This window comes from Hemicordylus capensis, chromosome 12 (assembly GCF_027244095.1).
Source record: "Hemicordylus capensis ecotype Gifberg chromosome 12, rHemCap1.1.pri, whole genome shotgun sequence".
NCBI classification, from domain to species: Eukaryota; Metazoa; Chordata; class Lepidosauria; order Squamata; family Cordylidae; genus Hemicordylus; species Hemicordylus capensis.
This window is the reverse complement of record NC_069668.1, coordinates 11,666,620-11,682,761: the sequence shown is the minus strand read 5'-3', so window position 1 is coordinate 11,682,761 and position 16,142 is coordinate 11,666,620. Positions and strand designations below refer to the sequence as shown.

The window sequence follows — 16,142 nt, the reverse complement described above, 5'->3', positions numbered from 1 at the left end:
CTGTTGAACTTTCCTGAGTGGCATGGAACACTCCAGGAGTCTCCTCAGCCAGACCATCTGATCTGTGCAAGAGTGTCCTGCACACTTTGCTGAGACAATGAGTGTCTTCTTTTCAGAACCTTTGAGTGCCGTACAGAGAAGATCGTCAGAAACCTACACATGTGCTACGATGTATCTTGTATGCAAAACAATCAAACATCCTGAAAGGAAGACAGTCACTGTGTCTCAGCAAAAGTATGCAAGACACTCTTAACATAGAAAAGTGTGTCTGGCTGAGGACATTCTCTGTGTAAATCTATACAAGATGGTCTAGGATACACTCTTTTGTGTGTGTGGTACACAGAAGATGCCCTGCTGGGCTGAAGAAACCCCCCACCCCACCCCACCCCCCCACCCTCTCTCTCTCTCGGCTGAGCATCTGGAGTGGACCCTTGGCCAAGCATGTGTCTTTCGTCATCCCAGCAGAGTGCTTTCTCTGCCTTGGCCAATCAACACAGTAAGCATACTTTATTTTTATGTATTTATTTTTCCATTTATATCTCGCTCTTCCTCCAAGGAGCCCAGAGTGGCATACTACGTACTTGAGTTTCTCCTCACAACAATCCTGTGAAGTAGGTTACGCTGAGAGGCTAAAGCTCACAAGAGCCCGTCTCATGGAGCAAGTGGGCATCACAACCCACTGCAAGGGATCCTCCCCGGCACTGGGAGCGAAACCAAATAATCAAAGCAAGGAGCCAGCTCCTCCTAGGACTAAGAGCAGTGCTTTAGCTTCCAGACTGATGGCCTCTCTTGCCTCCATCCGTGGGTCAAGCCCAGTCCAACCGGGGATCACATACCAGATGCTTCTCCAAATATGCAGGGCTTACTCTGAGCTGTCCCTGGACACAGTGGGGAGAAGCGGCCTTTGCTGCTGCCGCTGTGATCTTTTCTTGCGCCTGCCCTGGGCCGGCAGGAGACGGCGTTTGAGGATCGCTGCAAACAGAGAAGTCGCTCAATTATTTGGCGTCAGACAGCAGATCCAGGAAGGTGCACATCGAGAACAGCCCAAGGCCGCCAGAGAACCCAAACCAATAATTTGCTCAATCAATCAATCAATCAATCAATCAATCAATCGGTGAATAATAGTAAGGCTTGGTGATCTAGAAATGGGCAGCAAGGAGGTCAAATTTGCAGGTGATTAAAAAAACCCCACAAACTTATTTAGGGCAGTGAAATCCAAAACAGATAGTGAGGAGCTCCAAAAAGATCTCTCCAAATTGGGCAACAAGATGGCAAATGCAAGTCACCATAACGCGATGCACACTGGAAGGAAAATCACGCCACTCTGGGAAGTAAACTCATGTTGGACTGGCTGAGCAGGAAGTGAGGAGGAGGGAGAGGGAGAGGGGCTGGAGTTTGCTTGTGGTCGGGGACGGATGGAGAGGCTTGGCGAGAGACAGAGAGGAGGGAAAGGGAGCGTGGCGAGAAAGAGAGGGGCCAGGTGGCAGAAAGGATGGGTGAAACAATACAGTTCCTTGTGGCTTCAGGGGCTACAGCTTCAACACAATTTTTACTTCCGGGACTGGGCAATGCCAGGAGCTGTCCACAAGGGAGCAGAAGTAGCTGGATTAGCCGTGGTTCCAGCCAGTAGGAGGCGGCGCTGGAGAGACCTGCCTCCTGGAGAGAGTTTTCTGGCTCCTAGTCAGTCCAAATCTCCTGCTAAACCCTCTGTGTGTGTGTGTGTGTGTGTGTGTGTGTGTGTGTGTGTGTGTGTGTGTGTGCGTTGGGGGAGGGAGGCACAGCCCCTCCTGTCCCTACTGGCCAGGCACCCCGATGATGGAAAAGAGGCAGAGGCATGGCAAGGCCTTCAGCCTGTGTCCTTGTGCTAACCATCGGGCCTGCCACAGCCACATTTGCCTTGGGGTTGGAAAAGCTTGTCAAACATTTGCAAAACACAGGAACTATGAAATTTCATCCTTGCTGTCAGAGGAATGGACGTAACAATTGGCAGGAAGGTCTCCCCCAAGATCTCCACCTGCAGACAGTGCAAGGAGTTGCTCGTTCTTGCCCTACCCTTTCCTCTGTGCAGACACAGCTGCCATTTGGCCCCGATAGTTTGGGAGTAGAGAGAAAGGGGGGAGATGGCCCTGGGGCACACTTGCAGCTGCTTCTGCGTTCTCCCCTCTTTTCCATTTCTTGGAGAACGAGGCTCCCCAAAATCACAATGCCCTGAGAGGGTACCAGTGGCCAGAATGGGTGGGCCTGGCACTTAGCCTTCCTGCTTTTAATTGCGTGCCAGTCACCAGATCCTGTAGCAGTGAGTTCCACGGGGACAGGCCTTTGCCCAGCCATGTACTTACCAGCCACAGTCTCCTGCCCTTCCTCGCCACTCGCTGTCCAGTAGAGACTCCGGCTGCGGCGACAATTCTGGTGGAGACGCGTGTAGAGGACAGCCAGCGTCAGCACCACCAGCAGGAAGGTCAGGGCGCTGGCAGCCCACGCAGCTTCTTCGGTGCGTTGGGTGGGTCCACGGCGAGCCCCCGCCTGCTGCCCTGTCACTTCCTTCTGCTGCGGCTCTTGTGCGTTGCTTGTGTCTGGGCACTTGCATTCCGGTTTGGGGGCTGCAGCTTCCCAACTGGGAAGGGCTGGGCGTGAAGGCCCACTGATGTCCCGGGGAAGCAGGAGCCCTCCGCTGGGCTCTGCCGGGTGCAGACTGTCCTCGGTTTGGGCCTTGGCCGGCAGCGGGGGTGCGATGCTGCCTTGGGCTGCATTCCTCCTGCTCCTGGATGCATGGCGACGAGGGCGCTGGGGTGGGACCCCAAGGGCTTGCCTCTGCCTCTCTGGCGCCTTCTGCTTCCCGAGAATTCGGTCTTCCCAGCACTGGAAGAGCCTTTGCAAAACCTGCAGGGGAGGAAGCAGACGGAGGGCCTTGGGTGCAAGGACCAAGACTCAGAGGCAGCTGCTGCCTCCCGAGTCAGACCTCAGGTCCACCTAGTTCCGCATTGTCTACACTGACTGGCAGCAGCAACTCTTCAAGCTCTCTTTCAAAGAGGGGTCTTCCCCACACTCCCCTACCTAGAACTGCCAGCAGGGACTGACCTGGGACTTTTTGCTTGCACCCACGGGAGCTCAGCTCACAGCCCAGACCAGCCCCCTGGTACCAACCACGGCTTCACCTGTACTCTGTCCACTGGGCACACTTCTCTGGCTGGCACAAACCAGCCCCTCCACGGATGCCGCAAGTGCCTCCTGCAGGCGTCTCTCTTGAGCCACGCCACCGCCGGGGCCAGCTCCACCTTCGCCATGTGCAGAGCAGCCCCCCAGCCCACCAGCGCCAGGGGCTAGGAAACCAAAAAGGGGGTCAGAAGCCTGGACACACCAGCGGCGCGGCCTGGCCTTCCCCAACCTGAGTGCGAATGGCCCACCGTCTGCCCGGGAAAGAGGGGAAAGGAGGACCAGCCTGGGCCCCACACACTCACCTGTTCCCGTGTGAGGCCACTGTGCGGGGCTAGGACGTGGTGGGGCAGGCAGGCTCGGGCGAGCAGGGCCAGCTGGCGACGGAGGACAGGGTGAGTGCAGGGGTGGTAGAGGAAAGCAACATCTCCACGCTGTGGAAGGAAAGAAGCAGACTTTCTTTCTGCCCAGTTTTAACAGTCCACTGCCTTGGAAAAAACGTTGCTTGAAAGCTGCACACTAACTAAAGGCATTTCTCAGGTTGGAGTGCTTCATATACATCCACAGTAAGTCTCACAACAGCCCTAAAAGGTAGACCCGCACATCTCCCTGGCATGGACCTGGGCCATTTGAGAGCCGGTGAGAGAGCGGTTTGGCCTGGGGTTCCTGGGAGAGAGCAGCATTACCAAAAAAAGATAGGTATTCTGACAAAAAGGACACTGAAAATAGAAAGTGTAAGGCTTTGTCTTTACTTGGCAAAGCTGCAGTGGGAAACCAATGATCTAACAAAAATGGTGATCTTGCAATAAGCCTATCTGTGTTAGAGATACCTTTAAGGGAGCATCTCTTCTATGGAACTTGAACCGCAGTCCTTGAGAGGCCCCTCATAATGTGACGCCCTAAGCTGCAGCCTACGTGGCTTGTGCCTTAACCCAGTACTGCCCTTGTGTAAAAGGTCTCCAGTGACGTGCTAGGATCACACTGGAGGGAATTTAAAAAAGAGAGAGAGGCTCTTACTTTGAAACTCTAAAAGCAAGCAGACTGTGCTAACAATGTGCCCTGACCTAGAATTCATTTCATTCCCCCTTTAAATGTTTATATTCAATAGCAAACTTGCTAAAACCTTCTGTGCAACTCAAAAGTTCATTCACCTGCTTGTGGATCTCAGTTGGTCCCAGGAAAGGGAACCGGAGCACAGGATTTATGGGTTGAGCTACTATCAATCCTATGCACTTGGAGAGCCAAGGTGAATAACAACCCCCTTCCCCACTCTAAATGGGGTGGGTAGACAATACTTGTGTCATCCTTTTTTGAATCTTGTCCATAGCCAGGGCATAAAGCCCATAAAGCTACGGACAAGATTCAAAAAAGGAGGACACAAGTTAGAAAATCATAATGGGACAAAAAAAAGGGGGGGGGATCTAAATCTTAATCCATGATCCAAACTGTTATAATCCCTTATCACAGAGGAGTGTCCTTACTTCCCAAGAGGAAGTCTGGGAGTACCTGTTAGGTTTTGATAGGTCATGTCTAATTACAAGATAGCACCCATTTCGATGGGAAAGACATCATTTTAATATGTAATCATTATAATGATTAGGTACTGATCAATATTGCCTTGGGTGCACCAATTATGAATTGCATAGATTGCATATTTGGATTATATGACCTCACTAACATTTGACGATTATCTAATAGCCAACGTTCAGCAGAAAAAGCCCCTTCCATGTTCTTGTGGCTTTTCTCGTTAGAAGACAAGCCAAATTACATATAGCCCATCTAAATTCATTCTAATGGACCTATAGCCAAGTTACCCTCCCTGTTCTCTACCAAGAGCCAGCAAATCAAGTTTGCAAATTGTCAGCTTAGAAACAGATTTGGTCCAGAGCTCACATATGAATTCTTAATTAGGGGCACAGAAGCCCCTTATATGATAAAGGATTGAAAGAATGTGATCACATATGGTATATATGTATGCATATATGTATGTGCTGAAAAACGCAAGCTCCCTACTCCTTTCCGCTTACCTTCAACTTGTGGGGCCAGAGCCGGGAAGAACAGTCCTCGTTGTCTGCACACAGGGCTCTGTGGGGCCCACTGGGGGAAAGCAACACAGAAACATCCCATGAAAGCCTTCCCCTGTGCTTCTTCCCTCCCAAAATGTGCAGCTGGAGGCAACTGTCAGCTTGGTCCCCAAAGGACAGGTGATGGAAAGCTGTCTATTCTACAAATCCAGGTTAAGACGACAATGTGCCCAGATTTGGCAGAACGCAGCAGTTGTGAGAAAGCGTGCTGTGTAACTCAGACATTTCCATAGCCCCGTGGAGGCTTCAGCAGACTCCGTGAAACACAGAAGAGGTCTCAGCTGCCTGTGGGTCTTTTCTGCCCATGGCTACAGGTGCTTCAGGGGGAAGGCGGCAGCGTCTACATACCTGGTAGAAACACTCCAGTTGTAGACAATCTTGGTGTCCATGCAAATGATTTTGCTCTCCTAGCAGTCGAGTGGAGAGAAAAAGGTTAGTGCCGAGAACTTCTCTGTTGGGAAAGGGCAGATGGGGGCTCTGGACAAGACGCAGGCAGAAGGGGAACGACTGTAGTCTAGAGCAGTGTTCCTCCTAACAGGGATTCCCAGATGTTGTTGACTACACCTCCCATAATCCCCAGCCTAAGGCCATTGCAGCTGGGGATTCTGGGAGTTGTAGTGGTCTAGAGGAGCCATTGCTCTCTCCCCCCACCCACTAAATGGAAGATGGTTCCAATAGGGGCCTCGGTGTTGAGTGCCCAAGGCAGAGAAAGCACTCTGCTGGGCTGAAGAAAGGCACACGCTTGGCTGAAGGTCCACTCTCCAGACCAGGCCTGCTCAACTTCAGCCCTCTTGCAGATATTGGCCTACAATTCCCATCATTCCTGGCCACTGTGGCTAGGGGTTATGGGAGTTGTAGTCCAAAAACAGCTGGGGGGGCAAAGTTGATCAGGCCAGGTCCAGACACTCAGCCAAGAACGATCATGTGTGTGTCTTGGTTTCTTTGGCCCAGAAGAGCACCTGCTCCGCCTTGGGCACTCCACACAGAGGTCCCTAGTGGAGTTGTCTTCCACTTCGCAGGGGGGAGAGAGCAAGGGTGCCCCTCCTGCCTGCGTCTGGCTCAATCCATCTGCACCTTCCCAGCAGAGAAGTTTCACTGCTGGGCTGAAGAGGGGCCCATGCCCTCCCGCAGCTCCCCCCCCACACACACACTCACCCAAATGCTGCTGCTGCCAACCTCCAACTCTGGCTTCAAGGTGGAAGGGGATCCACCTAAGGAGCCCGGGAGAGTCACCGGCACAGCTTGCTGCTGCGGATAATAAGAGACGGAATTAAGGCGCTGGGGGAACATTCAGGATTAGGAGTACATAACTCCAACACTTTCCTGGGAGAGGCGGTCCGAGCCCACTCACTCCTCCACCGCTCCTCCTCTTCAGGAGAGAATGGCATCCTAGGACCACAAAGGCCCCACAAGCTCCACAGACACATTTCAGCCGTAGTCCATAGATCAGAGTCCTTAAATAATTCCCGCAGTGATAAAACAGAGGGCCCCATGGAACAGACCGACGGAAAGAAAAACTCTCATTCCTGTTAAAAGGCACCTCACAAGCCACAGTCACATGATCCAATGCCACTAGCTCATTCCCAAAGATCCCCGCATAAGCTGGGATCCAGCGGAATTTAATACCCTAACCTCTAGAATGTCAGCAATACAGGCAGGGGTCTCTCTCAGCCCTGAGATGCTGCCAGGGAGGGGACTTGGGACCTAGATGCTCTTTCCCAAGGCAAATCTCTTCCACTGCTCACACAGGTAGTCTCCCATCCAAATGCAAACCAGGGTGTGCCCTGCCTAGCAAAGGGGACAAGTCATGCTTGCTTCCACTCTAACACGTGTGCTCTGACAGCCCAAGGAGGGAGCTGCAAGGGCCCAAGCCTCTGCCGCCACCAAGGCATTCACTGGGCCAGCCCAGGTTGATGTTGTAAAGTCCGGGACTGCCACCTGGGCATTTTCTCACTGGTCAGAGCACCAGTCAGGGAGGAGTCTGTAGCTTTCAGGGGAACCATTAGGGAGAAGCGGAGACGCCCGCTTTCTCCTTGCAAGTTAAAGGAGCCGCAGCACAGAAATCCGATCTTCAGCTGGGGGTTTTGTGGGTTGGAAAGAGGGAGGGAGGAGGAGGAACCTGGAGGCCTTGACTGCTGAACACATCAGGCAAAGACTAAAGGCAGTGGGGCCCATAGCTCAGAGGCAGAGCATTGGCTTGGCATGTACGAGGTCCCAGGTTCAATCCCTGGCAGCATCTCCAGGTAGGGCAGAGGAAAACCCATCTGGAACCCGGGAGAACTGCTCCCGGGCAGAGTAGACAAAACGGAACCAGAGGGTCAGACTCAGGAGAAGCAGCTGCTAGGCCTGGAAAAGAAGATTCTCCAGTGCATGTCATAGAATGGGCAGAAGAATTCTCCGAGACATTCTCTTCCATTCCAATTAATGCATGGCCGAGTATTGTTCCTAAAAAACCCTAACCTCTAATTAATGCAGGAGTTCCAACCTTGGGTGCCCAGATGTTGGACTAGAACACCCCAAAAATACCAGTTGCAGGGGAGCAAGAGCAGGAGAGAGGGCATGGCCTCAGCTCTTGTGGCCTTCTGTGGGCTTCCCAGAAGCATCAGGTGGGCTACTGTGGGAAACAGGATGCCGGACTAGATAGGCCTCCTTGGGCCTGATCCAGCAGGGCTGTTCTTATCTTCCCATATGATAGCCTTCGGGCATTATAATCCAGCAACATCTGGGGACCCCCGATCTAATGGTTCATCATGCCAAAATTACTGGAGAAATCTGTACATTTATTCCAGTGGGTGTTTTCTCTCTCTCTCTCTCTCTCATACACATACACCAGCCATTTTTTTTTTTAACCACCTGGATTTATCCACTAAGGGACCGCAAAGGCTTTGGACCTGCATGCAAAGTAAAATCCCTGTGAATGCAGGTGCCAACTTAGAACCTCCACTTCTGTGGCCGAAGGTGGACACATGGCCATCATTCTGCAGAAGTGCAGGAGGCAGAGTCCCCATTTCTGGAGAACCTCAGTTTTCATTTAACGCAACCACAAGTTTCTAGCCCTTAAGGCAGCAAAGTCCGATAGTATAAACGGACGCTCAGTGAGTGTGCTGAAATAAAAGAGGTGGCTGAAGTGCCCTTCCTCCTTCCCATGGCTGGCAAAGCCAGAATTCTGCAAAAGAAGAGGAATTATGCCAACAAGCTCAGTGTGGGCTCAGGGCCCAAAATCCTACCTGCTGGGGGAACGGCCAGGGATCTCCAAGACAGCAGTGCTGCTCTTCTGAGAGTAGATCCTGCAAGTTGAACTGCAAGGATAAAAACAAACGGTGAACAAGCTACTCTCCCCACTTCCGATATAGTTGCAGAAAGGCCCCAGGGCAAAGGACGTCTCTCCCTTGACCCCCACCAGCTTGGCTGCACAAGTCCCATCAAAGTCAGTCATGCTGTACATCAGTCCCCGTTTTTTCTCCATATGGAAAGTTTTTAGCACAAGATTTCTCAAATGTTGGTCCTTGGATACGGCTGGACTACAACTCCCATCATCCCCAGCCACAATGGCCAAAGGCTGGGGATTTTATATTTATTTTCTTACATTGATATCCCGCTCTTCCTCCAAGGAACCCAGAGCGGCGTACATGTTTACGTTTTGCCTCACAACAACCCTGTGAGGTAGGTTAGGCTGAGAGATACATGACTGGCCCAGAGTCACCTAGTGAGCTTCATGGGTGAATGGGGATTTGAACTCGGGTCTTCCCAGTTCTAATCCGGCACTCTAACCACTAACGCCATGCTGGCTAAGACCATTCCCCCACAAAGACTGGGGTGACCACCATTTCCCCTGGCTTGGCTGAAGACACTTTGCCATATTGTGGGGCACAATCCGACATTTATAGTCCATGGGTCTTCGTGGGATAGGCATATTTAGCTCCCCCGCCCCGGAAATCAAGAAGATTTTCAAAAAGCTTTCACTGTGGTACAGCACTATTTTTTAAATTATCAGGCCAAAAGTGTTCAAATAGAAAAAAGGCAGGCCCTTGCCCCAAGGAAGCTACAATCCAGGAGAAGGAGCTATAATTGAGCGAATGGGTTCAAAGAATCCGGGCCCCCAAGTTCCCTCCCATTTTCTTCATTATCTCTTACACTCTTTGGGGGCCATCGGGAAGAGAGGGGGGCAAACACAGCCCCCCACCCTCCCCTAGCTACAATCCCAATGTTGTCAATGAGGGTGGGGTGGGGTGGGGCGGGGGCAAAGCTTACAGAGGAAAGGAGCAGAGGCAAGAGGAACCACAGACACACCAGTCAGGGAAGGGGGGGGGCTAGCAAGTAATCCCAGATGCTGCAAAGCAGGGTTTGAGGTGCTCCTTCCTCCAACAGAAGAGAGCATTGCTGGGGTGCTGCCTGGTGGGATCAGGCAAGTCCTGACCCTACTTGGGTGGGTCATCTCCTGTGCCCAGTAGCAGAGAGTTACATGGGTGCCTGGAAAGCCAGCATCCAAGGAGGACGAGCTGAGCGCCTTGGAGAAGCCCCAGAGATCAGGCGGCAGAGAGCCACCCCATGTGTGGGGCCTGGCCCAACCTCCTCCCAGCCCGCTAGGTAGCGCTGGCATACCTCGCCTGGGGGCTCATCCTCTGGGGCTTGGCACCAGCTGCTGCCGAGGCCAGCTAAAGGCTCGCCTTCGATGCCCCCCTGGGAGGGCTGGGCTGGGCTGGGCTGGGCCACTCTTCGGCTCTAGCCAGACACAGGCCCGCAGGCTGCGAGTCCGAGGCGAGCGCTCTGCCCAAGCCTCGGAGCATGTGCACAGCAGCACGCACCATCCCCTGGCCACCCCGCCGACTCCCCAGGGAGGCCGCGGAGGCTCAGCCCTGCGACAGTGCCGGGAGTCTTGCCCTGCTGAGCCCCTCTCCTCTGGGGCTGCTGGGCGAGGAGAGGAGAGGCGGCGGCAACCCTTCGCCTGTTACCTTCTCCCCGCCGCTCCCCGCGGCCAAGCTGAGCAAAATGAGCAAGATCGGGGCCCGGGGAGGCAGGGGCGGCGGCAGCTCGCCCCCCATCCGGCCCAGCTCCGGCTCCAAGCGGGGCTCGGCCCAGGCAGGCAGCCAGCCAGCCAGCCAGCCAGCAGCACCGCCTCCCGTGCGCCCTGGGCGCAGCGCCCCACCCAGGGACGACGGACTGCCCCCCCCCCACCCCGACAGGCAGGCAGGCAGGCTGGCTTAGCCGTGGGCGGAGCGCGCCGGGCCCGGCCGGGGAGGAGAGATCCCTCCCCACCGCTCGAGGGGCGGCTCTTCCCCCAGCAGCCCTGCCCGCCCGCCCGGCCGACGTCCGTCCCGCACCCCGCCCGAAAGGCGACGCTCCTTTACTGTGGGCTGCTCGTGGAGCGTCCCTGAGCATGCACAGAGGGCCTGGAGAGGGGGGTGCCTTGAGGACCCAGCCAGGGAGGGAGCCGGAGCAGTCGCGATCCAGACAGACTCACACCCCACGGAAACTTCACATGGAGGAGGAGGCGGCGGATCAGGGCCCCGCACAGCGGCGACTCTCCGCCTTGATTTTAAAAAAGCGAACCAGCCCCACTCCGGCAGGCGCTAGGGGAGGGCCTCGTATTTGCCCCAGCAATGATCTGGAGGCGGCCCACCACTCCTCCAGGCACTGAATCTCTGGTAGCATGTAAGAGTGGATTCATGGTTTGTCATTGAAAATCTCATATGCTGCCAGAGAATCTACACTCAGAAGACCTCAGAAACAACAGAACCCAGCACCCCATGGGTTAGCAACCCATGGGGGCAGTTGGCACCCTATGTGCACTACACCACGACTCACTCCTGGCCACCCCAGTGCCCCCCAGGTGGAGTTATGGGTCTGCTGAAACCTCCATTATTCCCTGGGGGGGGGACCTTAAAGAAGCGAAAACTTAAACAATTCCTAAGAAATCAGCCCTTTGCCCTATTCCTTTGGAATCTGGGTTGTGGCAGGCACCCCTTGGGGCACTGCCACCCAACCCGCTGTTTTGCCCCTCAGACCTCCTTTCTGCCCCGAATCTGCCCCAAAGACATTTCATCTTCAGAAATTCTTTAAAAATCAGCCCTTTTCCCAATTCCTTTGGAATCCGGGTGGCAGCAGGCACCCACTGGGGCACTACCACCTGAACCACTCTTCTGCCCCTAAATCCCCCTTTCTGCCCCCAATCCACCCCAAATAACATCAACATCACACATCAACAACAGCAGAGCTTTGGGGGAAAATCAGGCAGATTTCCAAAGGTCATGCACATCCACCTCCCCCCCTGCCCCAAATGCAATTGATCTACACACAACAGTGTAAAACAACAACAATGAAATGCACACTGGTCAATGAGCGTAAATGCACACTAGCCTAATGAGGGTAAAATTTACCCTGAAATTTGCTTAAAAGGAATAAGGAGGCAATTGCCAGCAGATCAGCTCATGCTTCCGCTGGCCAATCTGCAGGCTGGAAGGGCTGGAAATCCACACAGATGTCAAAACTCAAAATAGAGACTGAAGGAGAAAGACTTTTTGCAATTGCAAAATGGAGTTCCAAAACAGCTGAAACAAAACGTTTTGTATCCGAAACAGGGATGTTTTGTTTTGGCTGCAAAATGTTCTGTTTTGCGCATTGGGTGTTTTGTTTTGGCTACAAAACAGGCGAAATGGCCTGTTTTGTTCACAAAACGTTTTGTATCCAAAACGAAACACACATCCCTACTGAATTGTCTATAAATCTTTGTTGCAATGATTGTGTATTCCCTTTTGTTTAGAATAAACAAAATGTCAATTGCGAATTAGCCGTGGCCAGACCCCACCGAAGGCAGCTTCCAATGTCCATCTTCCGATCAGGAAGCCAGCTGCCAGCAGGGACTCAGGCAGAGACCGAGGGGGCACTCCGGAGCCCCTCTGGTGACTTTGCTCACTTTTTGGCCAGAGTTCACCTGACTCTCCACCGCAGCCCTCCCGCTCTCTTTGGACTACAGCTCCCATCATGGTCAGGGATGAGGGGAGTTCTGCTCCCCCGTGGAATACCTCTCCGGCAATGGCACCAGCCCCTCCTCCAGCCAGGAGCAGAGCCAAGCAAAACACCAGAGCAGGGCTGGCGGGGATTGCTTCACCCCGGTTTCCCCTGCACCGGCGAGAGCCTCCGGCTGAAGGCAGCAGGGAGAAGACGCCGCACACACAGGACAGGGCAAGAGGAGCCTTGGGGGAAGCCGAAGGGTTAAACACTTGCAGTCCACTCCCCCACACCAAGAGCAACCCACAGACAAATAAATAGGCTCCGTAACCAAGCTACCCGGCAGTGCAGGTGGTGGTGTGGGGTGCGGCGGGCGGGGGGAGATCCCGGGGAAGACACTCGGCTCTCCACTCCTCCTGAGGAAGGGCTCCCCTGCCAGTGGGCAGACATGGCCTTCTGGATCGGGGCCTTGGCCCTCTTTGGCCTCCTGGCCTGCTGGCTTTGGAGACGGGCGGCATCCGGGCAGCACAAACAGGGGCCCATGGAAGAAGAAGAAGAGGAGCAGGGGGGGTGTCACGGCCGGGCCGACTTTGCCGTTGGAGACTGCCAACTGATCTGCAAGCCCTCGGCTCTTGCGCAGGCCTTGCTCAAGAGCTTCCGCAGGTGCCCGGACCTGGAGGCCCGGTGCTGGGCGTGGAAGAGCTGGCCGAACCTCCAGACTGCCGCCCAGCTCCTGTGGCCACCAGCCCAGGCGCTGGAGTTTGCCAGAGACCACCTCGAACTGGCAGACGGCGGCCTCGTGGCCTTGGACTGGGTGGTGGGGCCGTGGGAGCCGGGCAGCAGAAGAGCCACCAGCCCGGGGAAGGCCGCCACGGTGCTCCTGGTGGTGCCCAACGCCACCGGCCGCCTCACCCGGGCGGTCCACCAGCTGTGCCAGATGGCCCTGCAGCAGGGCCACTGGCCGGTCATCTTCAACCGGCGAGGGCACAACGGCTGCCCTCTCACCAACCTGCGGCTGCAGCCCTTTGGCCAGCCGGCGGACCTGAAAGAGGCCGTGGCCTACATCCGCTCCCGCCACCCGGCCACCCTGCTCTTTGCTGTCAGCGAAGGCTCCGGGTCGGGCCTGCTGCTCTCCTACCTAGGCGAATGCGGCTCCTCCAGCTCCCTCCGAGGGGCGGCCTGCATCTCGCCTGTGCTCAAGTGCCGGGACTGGCTTGAAGGCGGCATCCCCTGGCTGTACGAACAGAGCCTGCTCTTGCTGCAGAAGAGAGACATCAGCAGGTGGGTGTTGCCCAAGCCTCTGAGAGGGGGCCCGGGGGGCGGGGGGGGGGGGCGCTGGCTGGCTGGAGTCTGCTCTAGGCAGCAGCCCGCTGAAGCGGCCTTCTACCAAGCTGTTCCGTCTAACTCAGGTTCCTGGCAGAAGTCTCTCCTAGCCCTACCTGGAGATGCTGCCAGGGCCTGACCCTAGGTCCTCCTCTAGGCAAAGCAGGGGCTCTGCTGCTCAGCTAGGGAGCCTAGGAACAGAGGAAGCTGCCTGCTGAGTCAGACCCTTGCTCCATCTAGTTCAGGATTGTTTACACTGACTGGCAGTGGCTCTCCAAGGTTTCAGGCAGGGATTGAACCTGGGACTTCTAAGCAGATGCTGTTCCACTGAGCACTTCTGGAAGCCAACGGTCATCTCACCCCTTCCTGGCCCCTGCCTCCTTGGCACCCCACCTGCCTTGAGTCCCTAGCACTTTGGCTGCACAGAGCCAACCGGTGAGGTTTTTGCTTCTAGAAGGGCGACAAGGTAGGCCCACATCTGCCTCAAGCCCAATGGGCAAGTTGACCTAGTTGCTTGCTTTGCACAATTCAGTGGGGTGGGGCGCCAGCAACAAAGTAAGGCACTCGAGACTGGCTCAACCACGGGGGTGGGGGGTGGGGGGTGGGGGAGATGTACGGAGCATGTCTCTGCCTTGCGAGGCGGGTCTGCTGTCGACTTCCCCTGCCTGCCCACCCCCGGTGGACTAAAACTCCCATCACCCCCTTTGAGGCTCTCCACTCTAGTCCAACAGCAGCAGCTAGAGTCTCTGGTTGGGCAACCCAGTCGGCAAAGCTCAGAGTCAAGTGGAAGCAGCCCCCATGGGTTCTGAACCCGTAGGGGCCTGCCCCGAAGGAGAGGGAGGACATCCCCCCCCCGCTCTGGTTCTACAGCGAAGGCCAAACATCCGTTATCAGTGTCTCGGCATGCAGGGAGAGGGGTCCCAAGGCAACCAGTGGAAGGGCTGCCTGCAGAACAGCCAAGGCCGTTGCCAGGGAGACCCCAGGGAGGCATGCATCCCCAGGTGCAGAGATGCCCCGGAGGTTGCCATGGCAAGGGAGAAGCATTTCCCTCCAGCCCTGGCACCACAAGCAGGACCCCAGTGGGGAAGCTTTCCGCCTGCTCCTACCCAGTCCCCACTCAGAAGGGGCTGGCTCACCTCCACAGCAGGGGTTGCCAGTTGCAGTCAAGCAGGCCTCCAGCTCTGGAGAGCAGCTTTGGGTGGGCTGGCTTGTACATCTGCTGCTTTGGCTCTCGGGGCCAGACACTCCCTGCACCTGGCCTTCCTCCCCCGCAAGAAAAATCCCCTTTGGTCCAACCCAGCAAAACATCTGTCCCCTGCTCACTGGGCAAAGAGGCACCTTTTAACTTGGCGATTCTCTTTCTTGAGCAGGGGGAGAGTAGCAGGCCCTCTCCACCCCCAGCACAGCAGCCCTCCCGTGGCTCTTGCTGGTGTCTGCCTTATGGTTCTTTTCTTATGTTTCTTGTGAGCCCTTTGGGGACAGGGATCCCTCTTATTTATTTATTATTCCTCTGTGCAAACCACCCTGAGCCATCTTTGGAAGGGCGGTAGAGAAATTGAATGAATGAATGAATGAATGAATGATTGTTATTTCTAGGTACCGCAAGGCCCTGCGGGAGGCCGTGGACATGGAGCGGGTGCTGAGATGCGGCTCCCTGCAGGAGTTTGAAGAGGCCCTCTTCTGCCCCCAGGAGAGGGGCCCGGCCACCACCTGGGAGGCCTACTGGGAACACAACGACCCACTGAGGGACGCGGACAAGGTGGCCGTGCCGGTGCTGTGCCTGTGCAGTGCCGACGACCCCATCCGGGGCCCACCCAGAGACACCCTCCCCTGGGAGCTCTTCCGGAGCAGCCCGTACTTCTTCCTGCTGCTGACCCCGCAAGGCGGGCACTGTGGCTTCCTGAGGAAGGGGTCCTCCCCCCCCTCCAGCTCCTGGGGCAACGCAGTGGCCCTGGAGTACCTACGTACCTTGGCCAAGTTCTTCCGCTCCGAGGAGAGGCTGTGCCGGAGAAGCTCCCGCGTGCAGCATCGCCGGCGCTGAGGGGCCCTCCCGTGCAGAGAGGCCTTGCTGCTCTCCCCCAAGACCTTCAGCTGGCAAAGGTCCTACACACGGTGAGGGTGTCGGTGTCGTCGTCAGGAGCCACAGGAGGAAGTGGGGTTGAGAAGGAATCCCCCCCCCTGGCAGCTGGAATACACCTGCCCAGTTTTTATTTAAACTATTTGCTCCCTAATCCTAATTCGGATGTTACTCATATCGTGGCCAAATATTGTTATATGATATGCCAAATGCGTATAAATGTAGTCTGATTTTATATCATCATCTTATTATCATCATTATTATTTTAATATTGTTGTATTTCTGGTCTACGACCGAAATAAAGTTTTACTAACCTGCCCAGTGTCCCATTAGACAAGCGTGCTGAAGAGCCTGAAGCAAGACTGGGAGAGCTGAGTTCAAATCCCCACCCAGCCATGATGCTCCCTGGGTGACTGGGCTCTCAGCTGAGGGGTGCTGAGAGAAGCTGGGAGGGAACCACATCTGCTGTCTCTTGCAAGCAAGGAAGGACAAGATCAGCAAGGTGTCCCAACCTTGGATCCCCAGTGATGTGCCCTGTAAGGAGGATGCCCACATGT

The 16,142-nt window shown here is 55.3% G+C and overlaps 2 protein-coding genes across 2 annotated transcripts; one reads left to right on the top strand and one right to left on the bottom strand.

Annotated features, from left to right (window-relative positions):
* Positions 1-512: 512 nt before the first annotated feature.
* On the bottom strand, positions 513-10,391 carry TP53I13 (tumor protein p53 inducible protein 13). The gene is made up of 9 exons (XM_053274585.1): positions 10,190-10,391; positions 8,465-8,536; positions 6,393-6,485; positions 5,586-5,644; positions 5,181-5,250; positions 3,459-3,587; positions 3,156-3,320; positions 2,340-2,880; positions 513-972 (listed from the first exon to the last, which is right to left on the bottom strand). The coding sequence occupies exons 1-9, from the start codon at positions 10,277-10,279 to the stop codon at positions 863-865; spliced, it is 1,329 nt and encodes a 442-aa protein (XP_053130560.1). The 5' UTR covers positions 10,280-10,391; the 3' UTR covers positions 513-862.
* A 2,188-nt stretch (positions 10,392-12,579) lies between these two features.
* ABHD15 (abhydrolase domain containing 15) lies at positions 12,580-15,902 on the top strand. Its single transcript, XM_053275315.1, has 2 exons — positions 12,580-13,466; positions 15,105-15,902. Exons 1-2 carry the CDS (start codon positions 12,634-12,636, stop codon positions 15,547-15,549), a joined length of 1,278 nt encoding a protein of 425 aa, XP_053131290.1. The 5' UTR covers positions 12,580-12,633; the 3' UTR covers positions 15,550-15,902.
* The last annotated feature ends 240 nt before the right edge of the window (positions 15,903-16,142 follow it).

What these genes read in the sequence shown, in the direction of transcription:
- TP53I13 (XM_053274585.1), bottom strand. Translation starts at nt 10,279, where the DNA reads ATGGGGGGCGAGCTGCCGCCGCCCCTGCCTCCCCGGGCCCCGATCTTG. An exon ending in GTGGCCTCACACGGGAACAG is followed by an intron (nt 3,321 to 3,458) that starts GTGAGTGTGTGG and finishes TTGGTTTCCTAG; the next exon opens with CCCCTGGCGCTGGTGGGCTG. An exon ending in GCCCAGTGGACAGAGTACAG is followed by an intron (nt 2,881 to 3,155) that starts GTGAAGCCGTGG and finishes CCTCCCCTGCAG; the next exon opens with GTTTTGCAAAGGCTCTTCCA.
- ABHD15 (XM_053275315.1), top strand. Translation starts at nt 12,634, where the DNA reads ATGGCCTTCTGGATCGGGGCCTTGGCCCTCTTTGGCCTCCTGGCCTGC. An exon ending in CAGAAGAGAGACATCAGCAG is followed by an intron (nt 13,467 to 15,104) that starts GTGGGTGTTGCC and finishes TGTTATTTCTAG; the next exon opens with GTACCGCAAGGCCCTGCGGG.